At 43.6% G+C, this 25,485-nt stretch overlaps 1 protein-coding gene and 4 non-coding genes across 5 annotated transcripts; 1 reads left to right on the top strand and 4 right to left on the bottom strand.

Annotated features, from left to right (window-relative positions):
* Nucleotides 1-8,623: 8,623 nt before the first annotated feature.
* On the top strand, nucleotides 8,624-9,436 carry LOC123163912 (citrate-binding protein). The gene is made up of 2 exons (XM_044581319.1): nucleotides 8,624-8,902; nucleotides 9,005-9,436. The coding sequence occupies exons 1-2, from the start codon at nucleotides 8,639-8,641 to the stop codon at nucleotides 9,386-9,388; spliced, it is 648 nt and encodes a 215-aa protein (XP_044437254.1). The 5' UTR covers nucleotides 8,624-8,638; the 3' UTR covers nucleotides 9,389-9,436.
* Nucleotides 9,437-21,131: 11,695 nt separating this feature from the next.
* Nucleotides 21,132-21,234, bottom strand: LOC123183765 (small nucleolar RNA Z118/Z121/Z120). The gene has a single exon (XR_006492792.1). It is a non-coding gene; the product is annotated as a small nucleolar RNA Z118/Z121/Z120 (small nucleolar RNA).
* Nucleotides 21,235-21,256: 22 nt separating this feature from the next.
* On the bottom strand, nucleotides 21,257-21,362 carry LOC123183764 (small nucleolar RNA Z118/Z121/Z120). The gene has a single exon (XR_006492791.1). It is a non-coding gene; the product is annotated as a small nucleolar RNA Z118/Z121/Z120 (small nucleolar RNA).
* A 169-nt stretch (nucleotides 21,363-21,531) lies between these two features.
* LOC123183762 (small nucleolar RNA Z118/Z121/Z120) lies at nucleotides 21,532-21,637 on the bottom strand. Its single transcript, XR_006492789.1, has one exon. It is a non-coding gene; the product is annotated as a small nucleolar RNA Z118/Z121/Z120 (small nucleolar RNA).
* A 169-nt stretch (nucleotides 21,638-21,806) lies between these two features.
* Nucleotides 21,807-21,916, bottom strand: LOC123183763 (small nucleolar RNA Z118/Z121/Z120). Its single transcript, XR_006492790.1, has one exon. It is a non-coding gene; the product is annotated as a small nucleolar RNA Z118/Z121/Z120 (small nucleolar RNA).
* Nucleotides 21,917-25,485: the final 3,569 nt, after the last annotated feature.

Here is a 25,485-nt window from a genome sequence, read left to right on the forward strand (position 1 = left end):
GACTTACATGGGATGATAAGTCGCGAGAATCGTCTCCTTGTCCATATTGGCGACCATGAAATCGGCGATGTAGTCCCTCGCGTATTCACGGTGCTCTGAGCAGACTGCCAAGAAGCCCTTGTGCATGAAGTACGGGTCAGTGACACAGATATAAGGTATCTGCTCAATCACGATGATGTAGTTCATGTACAAGGCAAAAAGACGGACAAACGTAAAATCCAGCTTTTTCAAGTGAAACATGTCGAAGATGTAATCGAATCAAAGGAAGAACTTCTCCGTGGGGAATGTGTCGACGTATAACCTTTGCCGCGGCACGTTAACCACGTAGAGTGGGTATCCTGGATTTTCTGAGGCGATTAGGCTTTTCTCTCTCCGCAGCACATTGTCATGAAGTCTCCTTAGATCGCCGTATATGTCCTCTACCGATGCCTTAGGTAGGATCGAATGACCGGGGATATGACATTTTCTGCACCGGGGATAGCTATACGGTCTTAAACCCTAGGCTGCTGAGGCGGCTGGATCATAGAAGCAGCTTTGTTGCCTTTCCTCGATCTCTTCCTATGCTTCTTTGGTACTGGAAGATTGTCTATAATACGTTCATCCTCTGGCAATTCAGACACCGACTCATGACGCTCAAACCCTGAGTACTCATACTGCTGAGCCATCAATCCTCCATCGTCATAGGCGCCAGTATTGAGATACTGTAGAGTGCCATCCTCATCCTCATCGATGACATCGATATCATGCATTGCTTCTTCGACGCGACGTCATCAACGACTACTAGAGCCTCTTCCTCACCCCGCCCGCTATCATCCGGCATGACAGGCGACGCTAATTGGGTAGGTGGGGTGTTGATGTTCATACCTTGCTGAGGCTGCATGGTCGTGGGTGTGCTCCCGGCCGCCTCCAGATGAAGTAGACTCTTTGGCCACAACATGACCCACCTCTTGCAATCGCCAAGCCGCCGCGGGGTCTCGTCGTAATCTCCCCCTAGTACCGGAGGAGTCAAATTCTCGTGGCCCGGTTTGACACCGGCCACAGAAACCTTGAAGACGTCAGGGGGGATCAGCCGGCTGTGGAACAATTGTTCCTTCGGCTTCACTATCGTCGCCTTCCCCACGTCCACCTTCTGACCGCTGATGGTGTACAATATGGTGCACGGGGTTACGTCGGCTTGCAAAGACATGTCTGCGACGTGAGACATACGAAAGGCAACGGAAACGGGAGATTATAAATTTATTGAAGAGGGCCGGTGTGACAGGTACCATGAGGGCGTCGAGCTCAGCCAAAGACGAAGCATCGCCAAGCACGTCCGGGACGGAGGACGGGCTGCTATGAGCAGGTACGGGAGCCGGTGCAGGAGCAGGTGCGGGAGCCCGTGCAGGAGCAGGTGCGGGTGCAGGTGCTGGTTCAACGCTAGTCGAGCTGCTCCCCAAGAAGTTCGAAAGGGGAAAGTCCGCTGCACCAAATTTGGATTTTGCTTGCTCGAACTGACGACAGTCGGGACCAAGACACCATACGAAGCTGCAACTCCTGTTTTGCGGCAGCTACCGCTGCTGCGATTATCTCAGCAGATTTCTTATCAACCACAATCGCAACCTTCTTGTCGATATTTTCTTCATTCAACCTCCATCTTTCCTTTCTCTCCTTCATGGTCTCACGGTAGTACTTCTTCCACGCGGCCCCGTCTCCAACACCGTGCACGCGTCCATACGACGGCCGAGTGTCCACCGGGAGTCCTTTCAATATGTTCAAGGCCCGGTTGAATGGGGTATCCCACTTGGGCCTCGCCAACACCTCAGATGGCGAGTCGCTTTCGGCCGCAATCCTGTGCTGCTCTCTCTGCAAAAGAAACAAGCATCGTTTACAAATATGACTAAAATTGATCAGAATCTAAAATTACCAGCAGTCTCATGAACTCCGTCGTGACCGCGTCTGTCTCGAAAACCTTCTTCACTGGGTCCCAACGGTACCGGGCCCTGAGGACGTCACGCTCCTGTGGGACGGTGAACTCCGCCAAGGGGTCTTGGATGCCCAGACTTTCGCGTTCCGCGTCCTCCTTGGCCCATATGGACCTCTTCCCCGTGTAACCACGACTTTCGAGGTGGTGGCACCCCATGTTCCTCTCTTGAAGCCCCTTCATGTAGTTCGACTTTTCTTTGGCAGCTTCGGCAACGCAAGCCGCCTTGAATATTTCAAACTGCGCTTCCGTAATTGTCGAATTATCCTTTACAATCTCGGAGTAGGGTTCCTTTTTGTCGACAATCCTTACTTTCACCCTTACTTTCCAGGCGGCCAACGCGTCTCTAAACTTGGTCATGTCGCGTTTGTTTATCTTCTTCATTGCCGGGTCTTTATCTGGATTAGTATATTTCTTTTCATCCCAGTCTGGGAACAAGAATATCTGGATTAGTATACCTTCCAGAGGCTGTTTTGGCTCAAAATTGCCATCGTCCACCCCCGTGACCACCAGTCTAGTAGTGATGAGCTGGTTTGGGCGCCGACGTCTCCTCTTCGGTTTCGGTTCTATACCGGCTTCGCCAGTCTCGGTGCCGGTCTCGGTGTCGGGCTGGGTCTCAACGCCAGTGTTGGCGTCGGTCTCGATGTCGGTCTCGGATGTGACAGGTGGGCCCTGCAACAACCATTGCTCGACGAGAAGGTTCAAATAATCGTCTGCTGCCACGTAGACGTTGCAATCACCAGAACCCTGTCCTTCATCGTTGCTAGCCATGTTTCCTATGATTAAATCTAGTCAATTAATTCTAAACCTAATAAAATGAATAATGACATAAAAAGGCCTATATTTTGACACTATTGTAGTGTTAAAAAACATCCTACATTATGGGACGGAGGGAGTACATGAGAAAAATCATCAGAGAATCAAAACTTTCAGACGCCATGCCCTGGCCTGTGATCAAAGCAGAGTAATCTGTTTTCTCTTCCCTTCTCTGGGCTGGCACAAGAAGCTCTCCTTCCAATTAATTCTGTAACAAAAATTCAGTTTCCCCTTGTGTTGCCAGCTGATACTCAGACCTCAGAAGCTTCTGAATATTTGACACTGCATCTAGCTTATCGATTTGTTCACCAAATAGTATCTGATGAACTAATCCTTCTTCTGAGTTCAAAGTGTTAGCATTGTCAAAAACAAAACCATCCTTAATAAGTGAGTTATGAATTCCAAATAGAAAATTGTGAAAAGCTTTTTCAAACAAGTAGCTTATATGTTGTTTCTTCCTGCTTAGTCGACACAACATGCACGTTTGCTTTCAGGATTGTAACAAGTTTAGAACAGATACCCTTTTTTGGTATCTTAGAGCAGATGCTAGTAAAGTAGCATACATGGCACAACCACCCTTACTGATCAAGATAACTGCAGTCATTTTCCCAGCTAGCTAGTCCACCAATTGAAATTCATGTTTACTTAAACAACCTCTGTTAGTGGCACTCAAGATTGAGATGACGCATTTTTAAGGGGATTAAGATGACGGATACTAGAGCTTGATCAGAGAAGTGAATACTAAGCTTGATGTATAAATTGTCAACTCTGTCAAATCATGATCAGACCGTGAGACACTTGCTGTCCTATATCTAGTCGGGAAGAGGTCGGCAACCCAAATGCCAAGGATCGCCCATTGCGAGCAATAACAGAGTGATCGGTCACGCAATGCCTTTGGTGAGGTAGCCCATTGTAGAAGCGCTGGAGCAGTTTTACGGAATTTTTGTCACTGGTTTGGGAAGTTTCCACCCAGTTTTGGGAAACTTCCGGACGTTTTATTTCTTTTCTGTGTTTCCCTTTCCTGTTTTTCTAGCCTTCTACCATTTTTTTTCACTTTTCCCTTTTCCTTTTTTATTTCCTTTTTTTACCTTTTCTTTCTTCCTTTTTCCTTTTTAAAATTGATGAAAAAAATTAAATCCATGTAATTTAATAAAATACATGAATCTTTTCCAAATTCTAATTCAGGATTTTTTTAAATTTTGTTAACATTTTCGAAATCCATGAATATTTTTCAGACTCACGATCATTTTTTTAATTCAATACTCTTTTCAAATCCGTGATTATTTTTTGAATTCACGACCTTTCCCCAAATTGCTGAACGTTTTAGTTAACGAACATTCTTCAAATTCATGAGAACTTTTTCAAATCCACAAAGAAATTTTGAATTCATGAATATTTTTCCCAAATTCATCAACAATTTTTAATTCACAAACCATTTTCAAATTTGTCAAATTTCTGAATATTCATGATTTTTTTAAACCATGAACATTTTACACAAATTCATGAACATTTTTTAATTTGGTACATTTTTCAAATTCTTGAACTCTTTTCAAATCCATGAACATCTTTTCCAAATTCTTGAACATTTTGAATTCACTAACATTTTTTCATATGCATGAACACTTGATGAATTCACAAACAATTTTAATTCATGAACATTTTTAAAAATTCAATAACATTTTTTGAATTCAGGAACATTATTTCCAAATACGGGAACAATTTTCAAATTTGTGAACATAGTTTCCAAATAATTGAACAATTTTTAGTCCACTAGAATTTTCAAATTAATGATTTTTTTTTTCAAATTCGTGAACACCTTTGAATTCATGAACATTTGTGTTCACAACTCGTTTTCAAGTTTTTACGAAGATTCCTTTAATCCAGGAACAATTTTTAAAATCCACGAGCATTTATTTGATTCACGAACTTTTTCAAATCATACATATTGGGTAAAAAGTAAAAAAAAATGTATGTTTTTTCTGAGACAAACCAAACCCACACGACATGTATGCTGGGAACTATCGACCCATGCGTGCGCTGATGGGTAGGCCCACCCCACCATGCAAGTGACACGTGTGTAGATGACCACTTGATGTGTATCGCACTTAGTGATACATATTAGCGCCTGTCTCACACAGAATTCCCTATATGATGCACGTGGGAGCTCCTCCCAATGCCTTTAGCGCCACTTACCTTTTCTGGCGCTCCAGCGCGAGTCGCCTGGGCCTGGCCCAAAAAGCACCGTCCCTTCGTTTGCTAAAGGCGCTTGTGGTCGCACTCTGCCTTTGTTTGCTTGGGCCGCATGCTCCGAAGTGCCTGAAAAACAAAGAGATCACTTAGTCGCGCTCTCCCTTCGTTCGTTCAGTGATGGTTGACCGATCATCTCTTGACTGTTCAACTGTTAATTGGTCAACCATTGACCGTTGATCCAATTGACTTTTGAAAAAAATGAATTTAAAAATTTTGTAAAAAAAATGAAGAAAACTTCGATATGAAAAAAGCTCATAAATTTGCAAAACAAAGGTTACAAAATATGAAAAAAATTCACTAAAACGTTACAAAAACTCAAAATAATTCGCGGACTTGAAATGGTTCATGAAATTTCAAAAATAAAACATGAAGTTTAAAATGTTTACAAATTTGCAAAAAAATTCATGAATTTGAAAAACTTTATGAGTTTTTTGAAAGTTCACACGTTTGAAAAGATCATAAAAAATTTCAGAATAGAAAAAATACAGACAAAAAATAAAAAGAGCAAAGAAAATGGAAACGGCGAAATAAAATATAACAAAACCCAGTTTAGAAAAAACCAGAAACAAAAAAGCACATATATGGCTCGATGCGCCAGCCATTAAGAATCGAAGGAAGGGAGGGGGATGCGCCAAGGGACTTCCTATTTGGCGCAGTGTGCGCCGGACATACGCGGAAGAGCAGCGCTATGTCTCGCTTATAGCGAGACCTAGCGTGCTCTCGCGAGCGGCGCCTCCCTAAATGGGCCGATCCAGACGCGCGGGAGGCCACACCCTCTGTTTTTTTCTTCTGATTTTTTGTTTTATTTCTTTTCTCTTTTTATGTACTTTTTTATACTTCCAAATACTCTAAATAAATACTCCCTCTGTTCCTAAATATAGGGTGTATAGTTTTTGGCACGGAAATTAAAGAACGCATGTGGAGGGAAAATTTCACAAGTTTTGGGAGAGATTACACCTGACTAATTGACATGAGAAAATAGAGGAGCTTGCCCTATATAAGGAAATGTAATCAAATTTCTTAAAAAAATATTCAAACGAGTGGTGCAACGCAATACACCTTATATTTCGGACTTTTTCCCAAAAATCTATACACCTTATATCAAGGAACGGAGGGAGTATATTGCAAACGCTATAACCGAGATATAACATATGCGCAAACGGAATGCACAACCCTAGCTCCTTGCGCCCCTTTTGGGCGAGCCCATGTGGGTGGGACGCGCCCTGCTTTTTCCGTTTCATATTTTTTTGCCATTTCTTTTCTATTTTTTCTTCTGTAAAATAAGTAATTATTAAAAAAATCTAAAATTGGCATATTAAAAAAATTAATGGATTTGAAAATAAAAAAATGAAAGGAAGAAATAAAAATGAAAGAAAAGAAAAGTATAAAACCTAAAAAATAAAAAGAAAACAGAAAATTGGCGAAGAATCATTTAGAATAAAAAGCAACCGGAAATCTTGCCCAAACAATACAAACTGGATAGAAGATTGTCAAAGCTCAGCTAAATGGGCCGACCCACAACCCCCAGCGACCGTGCAAACTGGAATAAAATATTCTTGAAACTGAGCTAATTGGGCCGACCCATAACTCCCATCGATGTAGGCGACTCTAAAATATGTCTTGCAATAAATGAGATTTAGCATAACTGGTCTATTATGATTCACAATGGGCCAATTTATGTACCACAATTCGGTTGTGCATGCTCTAATCCTTTCTTTTCCTCGCTACTGGATCATGCTCGAGAAGCGCGCACCGGGGGGGGGGGGGGGGGGGGCAGCGGTTGAATTATGGTTCGTCAGTATCTCTGCCAGCTTTCCACGGGGTTAAAATGTTTGGCTGGCTTAGCTCCTCCGACTAGATAGAGCTCCGCCCTCAGATAGGGTTCCATAGGCTTAGCCGCCATAGATTTCACAAGTTCCCTTCACCTCCAGCTGCCATGTTGCGATGTGAGGTGTACCTTATGACTGAAGTTATATAGATTCATTCCTTACTTAAGGAGTTGAGGGTTCCACAACTGCAGCCACCTGTCCTTTGTTGCAATAATTTGGGGGCTACACATCTCACAACTAATCTAATTTTTCATGCTCGTAGAAAAACATATTGAAGTTGATTTCCACTTCACGCATGAGAAAGTTGCACTTGATGGCAAGTTTGTCTACTCCGTAGATCTAATGGTGGGTGCATTCACAAAGCCGTGAACTAAGGTGATACAAGAATGCACAAGACACAATCTCAACCTACTTTTCAAATTCATGAACTTTTTTCAAATCCACAAACATCTTTTCCAAATTCTTGAACATTTTTAATTCACTAACATCTTTTCATATCCATGAACACTTGATGAATTCACAAACAATTTTAATTCATGAACATTTTTGAAAATTCGTTAACATTTTGTGAATTCACGAACATTTTTTCCAAATTCGGGAATAATTTTCAAATTTTTGAACATTGTTTATAGATCGTTGAACACTTTTTAGTCCACAAGAAGTTTCCAAATTCATGGTTTTCCCGAATTCGTGAACATTTTTTGAATTTGTGAACATTTTTTGAATTCATGAACATTTGTGTTCACAGCTTTTTTTTCAAGTTTTTACGAAGATTGCTCTAATCCAGGAATAATTTTTAAAATTCACGAGCATTCATTCGATTCACTAAAATTTTCAAATAATACATATTGGGTAAAAAGTTAAAAAAATATTTTTTGTGAGACAAACCAAACCCAAACGGTATGTATGCTGGGAACTATCGACCCATGTGTGCGCTGATGGGCAGGCCCACCCCACCATGCAAAGTGACAACATGTGTGGACGACCACTTGATGTGTATCGCACTTAGTGATACATATTAGCCCCCGTCACACATGGAATTCCTTATATTTTTTTGAGGGGTCAGAATTCCCTATATGACGCACATGGGAGCTCCTCCCAGTGCCTTTAGCGCCACTTACCTTTTCTGACGCTCTAGCGTGCGAGTAACTTGAGAGCGTCGTCATGGAGTTTAGGTGCCCTAGGGCGTCGTCGTATTTAGGGTCTTTCTATGATATTTCTAGGCAACGTAGTTGTATGTGTTTATTACTCCGGAATATAATGTTGTAAAATTCCCTCAAAAAGGAATGTTGTAAAAGGCTTCCTCATTACATGTATCGTTCAGCCGTTTACTTTGGTTTATGCTTTATTTATAAAGAGGTGCTGAGGCCTCTTTCGGAAAAAGACATCACCACTGTGTGTTTTTTCATCAATCTGCCAGAAAGAGGCGAATAGGAATTTCCGTGATGCATGGCCAACCATGTGGAAGAAATCGACACCGTGCGCATCGGGACGTCGGCAGACTGCTGCAATTCTGTGTCTCGATCATGCGTCCCCACAACCCGTGTAGCATTTATTCCCTAGCCGCCCCCCGTGCACATTAAGTTAAGGATATGAACAGAGATGACTGTTTTGTTGGTTTTTGCTGAAACAGACCAGTGTATGGGGTCACGTATTTTTTTGAACTGAAAACAATATGGATAATAGCATCAAGTCGAGCGGACCAGCTCCATTTGTATGTCTATATAAACAGCAGAGCAACACGCAGAGAGGCAAAGCAGAAGCCACACGCAGCACACAGACAATGGCGTCTCACACGACATTTTCTTGGATTGCTTTGCATCTGCTGGCTGTCCTCCTAGCGCCGGCGAGCGCTCAAGACCCGACGGCCGGGTTCACGGCCGTGAGCCTCAGCGAGAGCAACTTCCAGCTTCAGAAGCCGTACAACATGCCGAGCAGCGCGCGGTATAGCTTCGACGGCACGGTGCGGCGGATCTGGGTGCTGTCCTCCGACGAGCCCTTTTCTCCACAGAGCGACACTAAGCCAAGAACAGAGATGAGGATGGCTGTGAGTACTCCATTAACATGATCAACAATCACTCATGCATCACATAGTCATAAATGACCATGATATTCACACATAAATGTCTTGGCATTTCTTGTGATTTAGGGATACGACTACTCTTCCGGCGTGTGGCAATTCGAGGGCTCCGTGTACGTGCCATCGAGCACGTCGGGAGTGTCCATCATGCAGGTGTTTGGCGGCAGCGAGACGGCCACCACGTTGATGCTGCACGTCTACAATGGCGCGCTGAGGTACTACAACCAGAAGCCCGTCGAGGACAACGTCTACGACCGGTGGCTTCGGGTGAACGTGATCCACGATGTCGGCGCGTCGAGATTCACCGTGTTCATCGATGGCGAAAATAAACTGAGCGTCGGCGGACGCGGCGGCAACTCGCACTACTTCAAATTCGGCGTCTACACGCAGAGGGACGCGTCCAGCCGCATGGAGTCGCGCTGGAAGAACGTCAGGATCCTCAAGAAAAACTGATATGTCCAATCGCTCTCACAGCAGCTTATATCTATTTGTTTCTCTCTCTGTCGTGTATCCATCGTGCTGGTTGTTTCAAGCCCGAGCGCGTGTACTCGCACAGTCAGTCGTGAGGAACCATAGTTGAGGTGTCTCTCTACGTCGCCGGGTGGGGTGTACGCAATCGCGCCTTGACGACGTACGTACCCAGTACTCGTTTCTCTTTCGCTGCTACCAGCACCGGCAGGAAGGAAGTACTAGTCCTACGTGGCTTCTCTTAGCTCCGTGACGTCGGCATGACGTGCAGGCGATTATTTATTATTCTTCCTTCTGCAATCACGGCCGTCTCCTAGTTCCCACAGCGCGTGCACGTCGGCCGCCGCCGCCTGCCGGCGTCCTCGTCTCCTTCCTCTCCTCATCAATCTTTTTGTTTTTCCTTTTTCCCCTCCATTGCAATGTCGATCGAGCACGCACGCTCCGGCCTGCCGGGATCTTCCCTTCTAAAAAAAATAGCCATCTCATCAAAGAGAAAGTGCCACTCATCGTTTTCTGTGCTCCCGACTTGCTCTCAAATAGCAAAATCAACTAATGTGTTGAACAACCAATGAGATGAAGCCAAAGAACCGCCGCTGCTGCATAATCACTGGGATTGCATTGCAAAAGAAAGGAGGATGCTAATAAGCGAGGACCTCGGGGCCAACAATTTCATTCCGACACCACTTGCCTTAAAAGACTAAGGCCTAGATTTTCAAAATCTGACCGAACAAGTCCAACATCAGCCAACTCAACTAGTGATGATGGATCACATCCTTTTGACAACCACTAAATAAATCAAAACATAAATTTGCTCAAGTATGTCTTATCCAAAAGTCCAAACAATATCATAAATCAGTGAATGAAAAATATATATCATGTGGAGTCCTTGTACATTTAGCAACACTCGACCCAAACAAACATGAAAGCACTAATGTGCAACTTTCAGGAATGCATACTACTAACTAAAACAGTGAAAATGACAGCATATTTGGATGACTCTAATCCATGAAGGAACTGCTACTGCAACACAACTTTTAACGAAATAAGATTGTTCCTTGTTGATTAATAATTAATAATTCAAAACACAAGGTTCTCATTGCTACTTAACAGGGACCAAGAGATAAGATGGTCAGAAGACCACCACCACAGGCACATGCACCATGACCACGTAACCAAGCCCTCAATCAATGGCTTGATGGTCTACACCACAATCAGCCACGGCTCGACGGCCGGACAATCTCAGGGGCACAAGAGAGAGAGGGAGGACACCACAAACTCACCAGAACCGAGGACTTGACAACCACCACCTCATCGTGTTGCGGGGGAAGTCAGAGTAGTGGCCGAGAAGGAGGTAGTCCACCAAAGCCGTAGTAGCCGAACACGGAGGCTATGACGCAGCCGGCGCCATCCCGTCAGTGATGGAGCCCAAAACAAAGGGGCACGGCAGTAACCGTTCGGTCACCTTTAGCAGCTGAAGTAGATCTCATGCGAACAGGCCGAAGAACTCACTGGTGAGGAGACTACCTCAGGGGAAAAGAGCAAACTGGGCCTCGATTATTAATATAAACACAAACTGAACCCTGCAAGTCCAAAGGTTTTTATCACAAGAAGTCCACAGTTTTGCACTGCCACAGTTGATTAAGACATGATGCACTTATCATAGTGTGCAGGTGCACTTGCCTTAAGTTGGCAAGTCCACTAAATTTCAAATCCTAAAAACTGATATTAGATAGCAAGTTCTACAATACACAACAGCACCACAAAATACGCAAGCAGTTTCTTCTAGTACTTGATAGCCATTAAAGTGTAAAAAACCGAGCATAGTGATCCTATTAAACTAGACATGGACCAATACCAAACCATATGTATCAACAGTACCGTGTAGTAGAAAAAGAGCCTAACCAGCACAGATTTACAAGAGACCAATTTCATCGACAAGAAAGATTCATCAGCCACAAGATTGTGGTGGCCGGAAGACACCCCCACAGATCCGAACACCAAATCATCAGCTCGATGGCCGGACCATCTTAGAGAGACAGAGAGGGAGACCAATGGCTCAGCTAAACCGAGGAAGGTACGACCAGGATTGTCGTGGTTGCGTGTTGGAAATATGCCCTAGAGGCAATAATAAATGGTTATTATTATATTTCTTTGTTCATGGTAATTGTCTATTATTCATGCTATAATTGTATTGTCCGGAAATCGTAATACATGTGTGAATACATAGACCACAACCTGTCCCTAGTAAGCCTCTAGTTGACTAGCTCGTTGATCAACAGATAGTCATGGTTTCCTGACTATGGACATTGGATGTCATTGATAACGGGATCACATCATTAGGAGAATGATGTGATGGACAAGACCCAACTTAAGCATAGCATAAAAGATCGTGTAGTTTCGTTTGCTAGAGCTTTTCCAATGTCAAGTATCTTTTCCTTAGACCATGAGATCGTGCAACTCCCGGATACCGTAGGAGTGCTTTGGGTGTGCCAAACGTCACAACGTAACTGGGTGACTATAAAGGTGCATTACGGGTATCTCCGAAAGTGTCTGTTGGGTTGGCACGGATCGAGACTGGGATTTGTCACTCCGTGTGACGGAGAGGTATCTCTGGGCCCACTCGGTAATGCATCATCATAATGAGCTCAATGTGACTAAGGCGTTAGTCACGGGATCATGCATTGCGGTACGAGTAAAGAGACTTGCCGGTAACGAGATTGAACAAGGTATTGGGATACCGACGATCGAGTCTCGGGCAAGTAACATACCGATTGACAAAGGGAATTGCATACAGATTGATTGAATCCTCGACACCGTGGTTCATCCGATGAGATCATCGTGGAGCATGTGGGAGCCAACATGGGTATCCAGATCCCGCTGTTGGTTATTGGCCGGAGAGGCGTCTCGGTCATGTCTGCATGTCTCCCGAACCCGTAGGGTCTACACACTTAAGGTCCGGTGACGCTAGGGTTGTAGAGATATATGTATGCGGAAACCCGAAAGTTGTTCAGAGTCCCGGATGAGATCCCGGACGTCACGAGAGGTTCCGGAATGGTCCGGAGGTAAAGATTTATATATGGGAAGTCTTATTTTGGTCGCCGGAAAAGTTTCGCGCTTTATCGGTATTGTACCGGGAGTGCCGAAAGGGGTCCGGGGGTCCACCAAGGGGGTCCTCCAGCCCCGGGGGGCCACATGGGATGTAAGGGGTGCGCCTTGGCCTATATGGGCCAAGGGCACCAGCCCCAAGAGGCCCATGCGCAAGAGATAAGAAAGAAGGGAGAGTCCTAAAGGGGGAAGGCACCTCCGAGGTGCCTTGGGGGGGAAGGACTCCCCCCCTGGCCGCACCCTTCCTTGGAGGAAGGGGCAAGGCTGCGCCCCCCCTCTCCCTTGGCCCTATATATAGTGGGGGGGGGGAGGGCAGCAACCTACAGCCTTGGGCGCCTCCCTCCTCCCCTGCAACACCTCTCTCTCTCTCGCAGAAACTCGGCGAAGCCCTGCCGGAGACCCGCTACATCCATCACCACGCCGTCGTGCTGTTGGATCTCCATCAACCTCTCCTCCCCCCTTGCTGGATCAAGAAGGAGGAGACGTTGCTGCACCGTACGTGTGTTGAACGCGGAGGTGCCGTACGTTCGGCACTCGGTCATCGGTGATTTGGATCACGGCGAGTACGACTCCGTCATCCACGTTCATTGGAACGCTTCCGCTCGCGATCTACAAGGGTATGTAGATCCACTCCTTTCCCCTCGTTGCTAGTAGACTCCATAGATGCATCTTGGTGAGCGTAGGAAAATTTTAAATTATGCTACGATTCCCAACAGTGGCATCATGAGCCAGGTCTATGCGTAGTTACTATGCACGAGTAGAACACAAAGAAGTTGTGGGCGTTGAGTTTGCCAATTCTTCTTGCCGCTACTAGTCTTTTCTTGTTGCGGCGGCATTGTAGGATGAAGCGGCCCGGACCGACCTTACACGTACACTTACGTGAGACAGGTTCCACCGACTGACATGCACAAGTTGCATAAGGTGGCTAGCGGGTGTCTGTCTCTCCTACTTTAGTCGGAACGGATTCGATGAAAAGGGTCCTTATGAAGGGTAAATAGAAATTGGCAAATCACGTTGTGGTCATACGTAGGTAAGAAACGTTCTTGCTAGAAACCTACAAACCACGTAAAAACTTGCAACAACAATTAGAGGACGTCTAACTTGTTTTTGCAGCAAGTGCTATGTGATGTGATATGGCCAGAAGATGTGATGAATGATATATGTGATGTATGAGATTGATCATATTCTTGTAATAGGAATCACGACTTGCATGTCGATGAGTATGACAACCGGCAAGAGCCATAGGAGTTGTCTTTATTATTTTATATGACCTGCGTGTCATTGAATAACGCCATGTAAATTACTTTACTTTGTTGCTAAACGTGTTAGCCATAGAAGTAGAAGTAATCGTTGGCGTGACGACTTCATGAAGACACAATGATGGAGATCATGATGATGGAGATCATGGTGTCATGCCGGTGACAAAGATGATCATGGTGCCCCGAAGATGGAGATCAAAGGAGCATGATAATATTGGCCATATCATGTCACTATTTGATTGCATGTGATGTTTATCATGTTTCTGCATCTTATTTGCTTAGAACGACGGTAGCAAGTAGGATGATCCCTTATAATAATTTCAAGAAAGTGTTCACCCTAACTGTGCACCGTTGCGAAGGTTCGTCGTTTCGAAGCACCACATGATGATCGGGTGTGATAGATTCTTACGTTCGAATACAACGGGTGTTGACGAGCCTAGCATGTACAGACATGGCCTCGGAACACACGCAATACACTTAGGTTGACTTGACGAGCCTAGCATGTACAGACATGGCCTCGGAACACGGAGGACCGAAAGGTCGAGCATGAGTCGTATAGAAGATACGATCAACATGGAGATGTTCACCGATCTTGACTAGTCCGTCTCACGTGATGATCGGACACGGCCTAGTTGAACTCGGATCATGTTTCACTTAGATGACTAGAGGGATGTCTATCTGAGTGGGAGTTCATAATCAGATGAACTTCATTATCATGAACATAGTCAAAAGTCTTTACAAATTATGTCATACGCTTTAGTTCTACTGTTTAAGATATGTTCCTAGAGAAAATTTAGTTGAAAGTTGGTAGTAGCAATTATGCGGACTGGGTTCGTAAAATGAGGATTGTCCTCATTGCTGCACAGAAGGCTTATGTCCTTAATGCACCGCTCGGTGTGCTGAACCTCAGCGTCGTCTGTAGATGTTGCGAAACATCTGGCATACACGTTTTGATGACTACGTGATAGTTCAGTGCGTAATGCTAACGGTTTAGAATTGTGGCACCAAAGACGTTTTTGAAACGTCGCAGAACATATGAGATGTTCCGAAGACTAAAATTGGGATTTCAGATTAGCGCCCACGTCAAGAGGTATGAGACCTCTGACAAGTTTCTTAAGCCTGCAAACTAAGGGAGAAAAGCTCAATCGTTGAGCATGTGCTCAGATTGTCTGAGTACCACAATCGCTTGAATCAAGTGGGAGTTAATCTCCCAGATGAGATAGTGATGGTTCTCCATAGTCACTGCCACCAAGCTAGTTGAGCTTCGTGATGAACTATAACATATCAGGGATAGTTATGATGATCCTTGAGCTATTCGCGATGTTTGACACCGCGAAAGTAGAAATCAAGAAGGAGCATCAATTGTTGATGGTTAGTAAAACCACTAGTTTCTAGAAGGGCAAGGGAAAAAAGGGATACTTCATGAAACAGCAAGTCGTTTGCTGCTCTAGTGAAGAATCCCAAGGTTGAACCCAAACCCGAGACTAAGTGCTTCTGTAATGAGAGGAACGGTCACTGAAGCAGTACTACCGTAGATACTTGGTAGATGAGAAGGCAGGCAAGGTCGACAGAAGTATATTGGATATACGTTATATGAATGTGTACTTTACTAGTACTCCTAGCAGCACTAGGGTATTAGATACCGGTTCGGTTGCTAAGTGTTAGTAACTTGAAATAAAAGCTGCGGAATAAACGGAGACTAGCTAAAGGTGAGATGACGATATGTGTTGGAAGTGTTTCCAAGGTTGATGTGATCAAGCATCGCATGCTCCCTCTACCATCGAGATTTGGTGTTTGCGTTGAGCATGATTGGATTATGTTTATCACAATACGGTTATTCATTTAAGGAGAATAATGGTTACTCTGTTTATTTGAATAATACCTTCAATGGTCTTGCACCTAAAATGAATCTCGATCGTAGTGATACACATGTTCGTGCCAAAAGCTATAAAATAGTAATGATAGTTCCACATACTTGTGGCACTGCCATTTGAGTCATATTGGTATGGAACGCATGAAGAAGCTCCATGTAGATGGATCTTTGGACTCAGTCGTTTTTTAAAAGACTGAGACATGCGAACCATGTCTATTGGTATATATGCATGAAGAAACTCCATGCAGATGGATCGTTTGGACTCACTTGATTTTGAATCACTTGAGACATGCAAATCATACCACGTGGGCAAGATGACTGAAAAGCCTCGTTTTCAGTAAAATGGAACAAGAGAGCAACTTATTGGAAGTAATACATTTTGATGTATGCAGTCCAATGAGTGCTGAGGCATGCAGTGGATATCGTTATGTTCTTACTTCACAGATGGTTTGAGTAGATGCTGAGTGTATTTACTTAATGAAACACAAGTCTGAATTATTGAAAGGTTCAAGTAATTTCAGAGTGAAGTTGAAGATCGTCGTGACAAGAGGATAAAATGTCTGTGATATGATCATAGAGATGAGTATCTGAGTTACAAGTTTGGCACACAATTAAGACATTGTGGAAAGTGTTTCACAATTAATACCGCCTGGAACACCATAGTGTGATGGTGTGTCCGAACATCATAACTGCACCCTATTGGATATGGTGCATACCATGATGTCTCTTATCAAATTACCACTATCGTTTATGGGTTAGGCATTAGAGACAACCGCATTCACTTTAAAAGGGGGCACCATGCAATTCCGTTAAGACGACACCGTTTAGAGAAACCTAAGTTGTCGTTTCTTAAAAGTTTGGGGCTGCGAAGCTTATGTGAAAAGGTTTCAGGCTGATAAGCTCGAACCCAAAGCGGACAAATGCATCTTCATAGAATACCCAAAACAGTTGGGTATACCTCCTATTTCAGATCTGGAAGCAAAAGTAATTGCTTCTAAGAACGGGTCCTTTCTCGAGGAAGAGTTTCTCTCGAAAGAATTGAGTGGGAGGATGGTGGAGACTTGATAAGGTTATTGAACCGTCACTTCGACTAGTGTATAGCAGGGCACAAGAAGTTGTTTCCTGTGGCACCTACACCAATTGAAGTGGAAGCTTATGATAGTGATCATGAAACTTCGGATCAAGTCACTACCAAACCTCGTAGGACAACGAGGATGCGTAATACTTCAGAGTAGTACGTGATCCTGTCTTGAAAGTCATGTTGTTAGACAACAATGAACCTACGAGCTATGGAGAAGTGATGGTGGGCCCATATTCCGACAAATGGTTAGAAGCCATGAAATCCGAGATAAATGGATCTTTGAGAAGAAGACGGACGTGGACGGTAATGTTACCGTCTATGAAGCTCGACTTGTGGCAAAGAGTATTTCCACAAGTTCAAGGAGTTGACTACGATGAGATTTTCTCATCCGTAGCGATGCTTAAGTCCGTCGGAATCATGTTAGCATTAGCTACTTTTATGAAATCTGGCAGATGGATGTCAAAACAAGTTTCCTTACCAGTTTTCGTAAGGAAAGGTTGTATATGATACAATCAGAAAGGTTTTGTCGATCCTAAGGATGCTAAAAGGTATGCTAGCTCCAGCGATCCTTCCATGGATTAGAGCAAGCATCTCGGAGTCAGAATATACGCTTTGATGGGGTGATCAAAGTTTTTGGGTTTATACAAAGTTTGTTAGAAACTTGTATTTACAATAAAGTGAGTGGGAGCGCTACAACATTTCTGATAAGTATATGTGAATGACATATTGTTGATCCGAAATGATGTAAAATTTCTGGAAAGCATAAAGGGTTGCAAAAAAGGAGTTTTTCAAAGGAAGACCTGGATAAAGCTGCTTACATATTGGGCATCAAGATCTATAGAGATAGATCAAGACGCCTGATGATACTTTCAAAAACCGCACACCTTGACATGATTTTGAAAGAGTTCAAAATAGATCAGCAAAGAAGGAGTTCTTGGCTGTGTTACAAGGTGTGAGTATTGAGTAAGACTCAAGACCTGACCACAGCAGAAGAGAGAGAAAGGACGAAGGTCGTCCCCTATGCTTTAGACGTAGGCTCTACAGTATGCTATGCTGTGTACCGCACTTGAAGTGTGCCTTGCCATGAGTTGGTCAAGGGGTACAATAGTGATCCGGGAATGGATCACATGACAGCGGTCGAACTTATCCTTAGTATCTAGTGGACTAAGGAATTTTCTCGATTATGGAGGTGAAAAGGAGTTCGTCGTAAAGGGTTACGTCGATGCGAACTTTGACACTAATCCGGATGACTCTGAGTAGTAAACCGGATTCGTATAGTAGAGCAGTTATTTGAAATGGCTCCAAGTAGCGCGTGGTAGCATCCACAAGATGACATAATATTCGTAAAGCACACACGGATCTGAAAGGTTCAGACCCGTTGACTAATAACCTCTCTCACAAGCATAACATGACCAAACCAGAACACATTGAGTGATAATCACATAGTGATGTGAACTAGATTGTTGACTCTAGTAAACTCTATAGATGTTGGTCACATGGTGATGTGACCAGTGCATGTTAATCACATGGTGATGTGAACTAGATTATTGACTCTAGTGCAAGTGGGAGACTGTTGGAAATATGCCCTAGAGGCAATAATAAATGGTTATTATTATATTTCTTTGTTCATGGTAATTGTCTATTATTCATGCTATAATTGTATTGTCCGGAAATCGTAATACATGTGTGAATACATAGACCACAACCTGTCCCTAGTAAGCCTCTAGTTGACTAGCTCGTTGATCAACAGATAGTCATGGTTTCCTGACTATGGACATTGGATGTCATTGATAACGGGATCACATCATTAGGAGAATGATGTGATGGACAAGACCCAACTTAAGCATAGCATAAAAGATCGTGTAGTTTCGTTTGCTAGAGCTTTTCCAATGTCAAGTATCTTTTCCTTAGACCATGAGATCGTGCAACTCCCGGATACCGTAGGAGTGCTTTGGGTGTGCCAAACGTCACAACGTAACTGGGTGACTATAAAGGTGCATTACGGGTATCTCCGAAAGTGTCTGTTGGGTTGGCACGGATCGAGACTGGGATTTGTCACTCCGTGTGACGGAGAGGTATCTCTGGGCCCACTCGGTAATGCATCATCATAATGAGCTCAATGTGACTAAGGCGTTAGTCACGGGATCATGCATTGCGGTACGAGTAAAGAGACTTGCCGGTAACGAGATTGAACAAGGTATTGGGATACCGACGATCGAGTCTCGGGCAAGTAACATACCGATTGACAAAGGGAATTGCATACAGATTGATTGAATCCTCGACACCGTGGTTCATCCGATGAGATCATCGTGGAGCATGTGGGAGCCAACATGGGTATCCAGATCCCGCTGTTGGTTATTGGCCGGAGAGGCGTCTCGGTCATGTCTGCATGTCTCCCGAACCCGTAGGGTCTACACACTTAAGGTCCGGTGACGCTAGGGTTGTAGAGATATATGTATGCGGAAACCCGAAAGTTGTTCAGAGTCCCGGATGAGATCCCGGACGTCACAAGAGGTTCCGGAATGGTCCGGAGGTAAAGATTTATATATGGGAAGTCTTATTTTGGTCGCCGGAAAAGTTTCGCGCTTTATCGGTATTGTACCGGGAGTGCCGAAAGGGGTCCGGGGGTCCACCAAGGGGGTCCTCCAGCCCCGGGGGGCCACATGGGATGTAAGGGGTGCGCCTTGGCCTATATGGGCCAAGGGCACCAGCCCCAAGAGGCCCATGCGCAAGAGATAAGAAAGAAGGGAGAGTCCTAAAGGGGGAAGGCACCTCCGAGGTGCCTTGGGGGGGAAGGACTCCCCCCTGGCCGCACCCTTCCTTGGAGGAAGGGGCAAGGCTGCGCCCCCCTCCTCTCCCTTGGCCCTATATATAGTGGGGGGAGGGAGGGCAGCAACCTACAGCCTTGGGCGCCTCCCTCCTCCCCTGCAACACCTCTCTCTCTCTCGCAGAAGCTCGGCGAAGCCCTGCCGGAGACCCGCTACATCCATCACCACGCCGTCGTGCTGTTGGATCTCCATCAACCTCTCCTCCCCCTTGCTGGATCAAGAAGGAGGAGACGTCGCTGCACCGTACGTGTGTTGAACGCAGAGGTGCCGTACGTTCGGCACTCGGTCATCGGTGATTTGGATCACGGCGAGTACGACTCCGTCATCCACGTTCATTGGAACGCTTCCGCTCGCGATCTACAAGGGTATGTAGATCCACTCCTTTCCCCTCGTTGCTAGTAGACTCCATAGATGCATCTTGGTGAGCGTAGGAAAATTTTAAATTATGCTACGATTCCCAACAGAAGCCAGGGCTGCAGAAGGTTAGATGACCTCAAAGAATTGACTACATTTCTGAAAATGGGAATAGGATGAAACATGTTATAATTTTACAGATGCTCCGCAAACATTAACATCAATGGGCAGAAGAAGGTACGCATCATCAACTAACCTTCTTCTCTACACGCATCGGGCAGAGGCGGGAGGCAGCCAGTAGGAGCATACATGTTTGTTGTGCACATGGGAGCATACAAATTTGCCTTCTTCCCACAAAACAACAGTCACAACATAGTTGGAAGCTTTCTTTCTCTCCAAATTAACAAGATACGAAGTTCTATTGTGAGCATTCATCACTCACAGACTCGCCAAGTTCCCATCAGTTTAACATTCGTCTCGTACCAGTCAATAATACTGCAGCAATCAAATGAAAACCAGCAATAAGCACAACTGCGATCGAGGAGTTAGTTCCCCGAATTAGTTACTGACGAGGACAAAAAAAGTCTAGTGGACTCCGAGCTAGATGAATAGGATACTACTAACTTATTGAGTAGTGAGATTGATATGTTCCAGGTGAGATTAAATTAAGTTAGAGGAAAAGATCCATATTTTATCATGAAAGGAGCATAACAAAACATATCTCACAAATTGATACAAGTGTTAAACTTATGACTTGTGTTGCATCAGCATACATAAGATGACCACAATAGCAAGATCGTAGTGGCAAGAAGACCACCACCAAAGAACACCAGCTACATCACCGGCTCAATGGCCATAGCTCGAAAGCTAGTTCCTACAGCAGACACGGGAGGAAAGAGAGACCAGGGACTCACCTAACTAGTTGTAGCCAAGAAGGCAGTCATGGGAGCCTGAATCATCACACCGTCTACGGGATGCTGGATGGTCTTGGTGTCAAGCATCTTCAACTTGACAACCAACTCCACGTGGTCCTTGAGCATATCAAATCCCCTCAGACTGTAACAACCATGACTTCCATGGTTCTTCTTTGTCTACCAATGCTCTCCTGTAATATTCAAAGAAGCAAGTCAAATCTCTCGCAAATGGACACGACACAACATGATAGCATAAAAATATATTAGACTAATCAACGCATAGCCATGCAACAGGAAAATGGAACAATGAATATGTTTTGCTCAGAGTTTATGATCAGTTTAGGATTTATAATCAAGGAGGTTGGCCTTTTCCAAGAGCCACCTTACTCAGATACCGTCCTTGCAAGTAAAAAAAACTATAATGGAAACCATGGAAGGGTGTTTGCTCAGAATATATGATCAGTTTAGGATGTGTAATCAAGGAAGGAGGCCTTTTTAAAAAGCTAACCTTAGTGACATACCGTTGTGGTTCATCACAACAGACACACAAACAGACAAAGGTAAGAAAAAGTAGTCATACTTATGCAACCCATGAACCCACGAAATGCATGGTTTACATTTCAAGAAGGAAAGGATTCACAGCGAAAGATGAAATGACATTGTAGAGACCCACTGAAGGACATTGTGGATTGATGTTGAATTTAGATTTTCGCATGCTTTCTCAGAATATATGATCAGTTTAGGGTGTTAATCAAGGAAGGAGGCCTTTCCAAGAGCAACCTTACTCAGATGCCGTCCTTGTGATTCGTCACAGCAAACAAACAAGCACACAAAAGGTATGGAAACTAGTCATGCTCATGCTACCCGTAAACCCAGTCAAGTACATGGTTTACTATCAAGCAATAAAGGATGCAACAAAAGATCGGAAGACATTGTAAAATGAACCACTGAAGCAATTGCAGATGGCTGTTGAATTCATGTATGTATTATGTTTGCTCAGACTATATGATCAGTTTAGGTTGTATAATCAAGGAAGGAGGCCTTTTTCAAGAGCCAACTTACACATATACCGCCCCCGTGATTCACATTAATGCATACAAAAAGGCAGGAAAACTAGCAACGCTAATGCTACCTGTGAAACCAAGTGAAGTACATGGTTTACATTTCAAGCAAGAAAGGATGCACACCAAAAAAACGAACATTGTAAAGAAAACCAACTGAAGACATTGCAGATTGTGTTTGAATTCAATAAGAGACATCCCTGACCATCTAAGAAATACACAACACCTACACCAAACATGCCTTGCTATCATCAAAATGCCTAACTGCTACCAAGGCTCGATGGCCATGGGCACACAATACATACAAGAAAGCAGGAAAGAGCAACCGAATTGGCTTACCTATTCCAGATTTGAAGAACTAGCCACCGGGGGTGCCGCGCGGGAATGAGCGTCAGCACAAGCAGCGCTGCTTTGGCGATCAAACTCATGTTGGACAACATTGTCTCCACGGGACCACGCCATCATCCATGAAAGCACGCCCGGAAACAACTTTGCTCGGCAGTGCAGCCATGGTGGTTCTGTGCTGCGTGTACGCCGAACTTCTCAGCCATATGATCTGGGCCATACACAATGAGCACATCAACACCAGCGTCACTAAACAATATATTATGTAAAGCAACATGATTGCAACCTACCACAATACGATAAATTATGTTAAGACCAAGAATCCAGAGTTAGCTAATACTATTGTTCAAGGTAATAACTAGTGAAACCAAAATGCCATGCCAAAAAATTATTTCAAAAAACAAAATCATGTTCCTCTACAAGTTATGACATACACAGACTAGAAATTTTAAGTTAAAGAAATATCTCTTTGTCTGAACTAAAGAGATTGCCAGTCTTTTGTTTCAGATGACAGGATGTCAATCTGATCCAACTAAGCTTTGAAATGAGTCAGAGAAACCCCACAATGAACAATGAGCTAGGCACTATGATGCGGTCCAGCCGTCAGTAAAGAGATAGCTCAAACGGTCTACTCTGAACAGGAGAAAAATAGAATAGAACACCATAGGTTGACAGATAAAGATGACAAATAGTACTCCCGCTGTAATGAAATATAAGACTTTTAGTGATCTTAAAAAGTCTTATATTTCTTTACAGAGGGAGTACATCATTTTCTAAAAGAGCAAATATCCGGAATGCATACTCCACTATACCTGATTCATCACAAAGATCTATTCAAATTATGAAAGCTACACCTCATACGTCACTTAACTACCTAAACACTTTCTCCATTATTAGTGGTTCAGGTGCCAAGTGTAATTACTGAGCACTAACTCAAATACAAGTGTTGCACTAAACAACATGCAATGTGAAACTTCTATGGTCACAGAACTCAACCAATGTCGAACAGCTACCACGACTAGATGGTTGTGGGCAGTGGCGGAGCTTGAGCATAATCCAAGAGGGGGCCATTAGTTGAAGGGAAGCAAATTAATAGGAAGGAAGGGGCTAATCTCTAGTTTAAACACTGGTTAGGCCTAAAATAGAGCATATTCTTTAGACTTGGAAAAATTAAGGGGGGGGGGATTGCTCCTGTTGGACTACACCAAGCTCCGCCACTAGTTGTGGGGGCACCCAGAGCATAAGAAAAAACAGGGGAGAGGAACCAAAGTGGCTTACCTATGACGGAGTGTAAGAAGATGCAACCGCCAGAGGCGCCATGGGGGAGTGAGCCCCGACATAGGCAAAGCTGCTTCGCTGACCAAACTCATGCCAGACAGTGTCGTCTCCACACCATGGTTGCCAAAGGCATGCCCGACAACAACACTGCTTGGCAGCCCGGCCATGATGGTTCTGTACTTGTAGAGGAGGGAGGTTGTAGAGCTCCACTCTTATCGACGCCGAGCTTCTCAGGCATATAACCTGAGCCATACAGAATCAAAAAGGCGAGCACATCAACACCACACATAAAATATTCATCACTCCCTGCAAACTGGCCGATACTAGTATATTTTAAGTAGAACGAGCATAGTTTGGCTTATGTATGCACCTTGGAATTGGATGTTCTTCATGACATCAAGGTGCATGCCAGGTAGATCATGTCATCGAGGTCTGAAAAAGAACTAGGGTGCATCACAGTTATGTGTGGCGGGAATGCATCATTGTTAGCTTTATTGATCATCAAACAATATTTACATCGTTCCCTAAAAAACCAATATTTACATCGTAGCACATGAGATTACACATACTAAAGGTTATACATGAGAAAAATCATCAGAGAATCGAAACTTCCAGACGCCATGCCCTGGCCTATGATCAAAGCAGAGTAATGTGTTTTCTCTTCCCTTCTTTTTCAAGATGGTCAGTGATGTGAGTTGACCAAAGAATCTCTCCTTGCAATTAATTATGTAACACAAATTCAGTTTTCCCTTGCGTTGCCAGCTGATACTCAGACCTCAGAAGGTTCTGAATATTTGACATATCTGCAGCTAGCTTATCGATTTGTTCACCAAATAGTATTTGACAAACTAATCCTTCTTCTAAGTTCAAAGTGTTAGCACTGTCAAAAAACAAAACCATCCTTAATAAGTGAGTTATGAATTCCAAGGAGAAAATTGTGAAAAGCTTTTTCAAATAAGTAGCTTATGTTGTTTCCTCCTACTTACTCGGCACAACATGCACGTTTGCTTTCAGGATTGTAATAAGTTTAGAACAAATACCCTTTTTGGTATCTTAGAACAGATACTAGTAAAGTAGCTAGCATACATGGCACAACACCCATATTGATCAAGACAAATGCAGTCATTTTCCCAGCTAGCTAGTCCACCAATTGGCATTCATGTTTACTTAAACAACCTCTGTCAGTGGCACTCGAGATTGAGATGATGCATTTTTAAGGGGATTAAGACGATGGATAGTAGAGCTTGATCAGAGAAGTGAATACTAAGCTTGATGTATAAATTGTCAACACTGTCAAATCATGATCAGACAGTGAGACAGCTGCCATACTATCTAGTCGAGAAGAGACCGGCAACACAAATGCTAAGGATCGCCCACTGGGAGAAATAACAGAGTGATCGCTTAGGCAACGCTTTTGGTGAGGTAGCCCATAGTGGAAGCGCTGGAGCAGTTTTATGAAACTTCTGTCATTGGTTTGGGAAGTTTCCACCCAGTTTTGGAAAGCTTCCAGACGTTTTATCTTTTTATGTGTTTCTCTTTCCTGTTTTTCTAGCCTTCTCATCGTTTTTCTGTCTTTCCCTTTTCCCTTTTCCTTTTTTATTTCCCGTTTTTGCTTTTTCTTTATTATTGTTTCCTTTCCCTTTTAAAATTAATAAAAATATATTAAATCCATGTACTTTTATAAAATTCATGATTTTTTCGAAATTCTAATTCATGAACATTTTCTTAAATTTTGTAAATAATTTTTAAATCCGTTAATATTTTTTGAATTCATGACTTTTCCCCAAATTGGTGAACTTTTAGTACAAACATTCCTCAAATTCATGGGAGTTTTTTCAAATCCAGGAAGAAATTTTGAATTCATGAATATTTCTCACAAATCCATCAAATTTTTTAATTTGCAAACCATTTTCAATTTTGTCAAAATTTCTAAAAATTAATGATTTTATTAATCCATGAACATTTTACATGAATTCATAAATAT

Source organism: Triticum aestivum, chromosome 1D, assembly GCF_018294505.1.
Source record: "Triticum aestivum cultivar Chinese Spring chromosome 1D, IWGSC CS RefSeq v2.1, whole genome shotgun sequence".
NCBI classification, from domain to species: Eukaryota; Viridiplantae; Streptophyta; class Magnoliopsida; order Poales; family Poaceae; genus Triticum; species Triticum aestivum.

Excerpts from the sequence above, each read along its gene's own strand:
- LOC123163912 (XM_044581319.1), top strand. The coding sequence starts at position 8,639 with ATGGCGTCTCACACGACATTTTCTTGGATTGCTTTGCATCTGCTGGCT. Across the intron at positions 8,903-9,004 it reads GAACAGAGATGAGGATGGCT|GGATACGACTACTCTTCCGG; the intron begins GTGAGTACTCCA and ends CTTGTGATTTAG.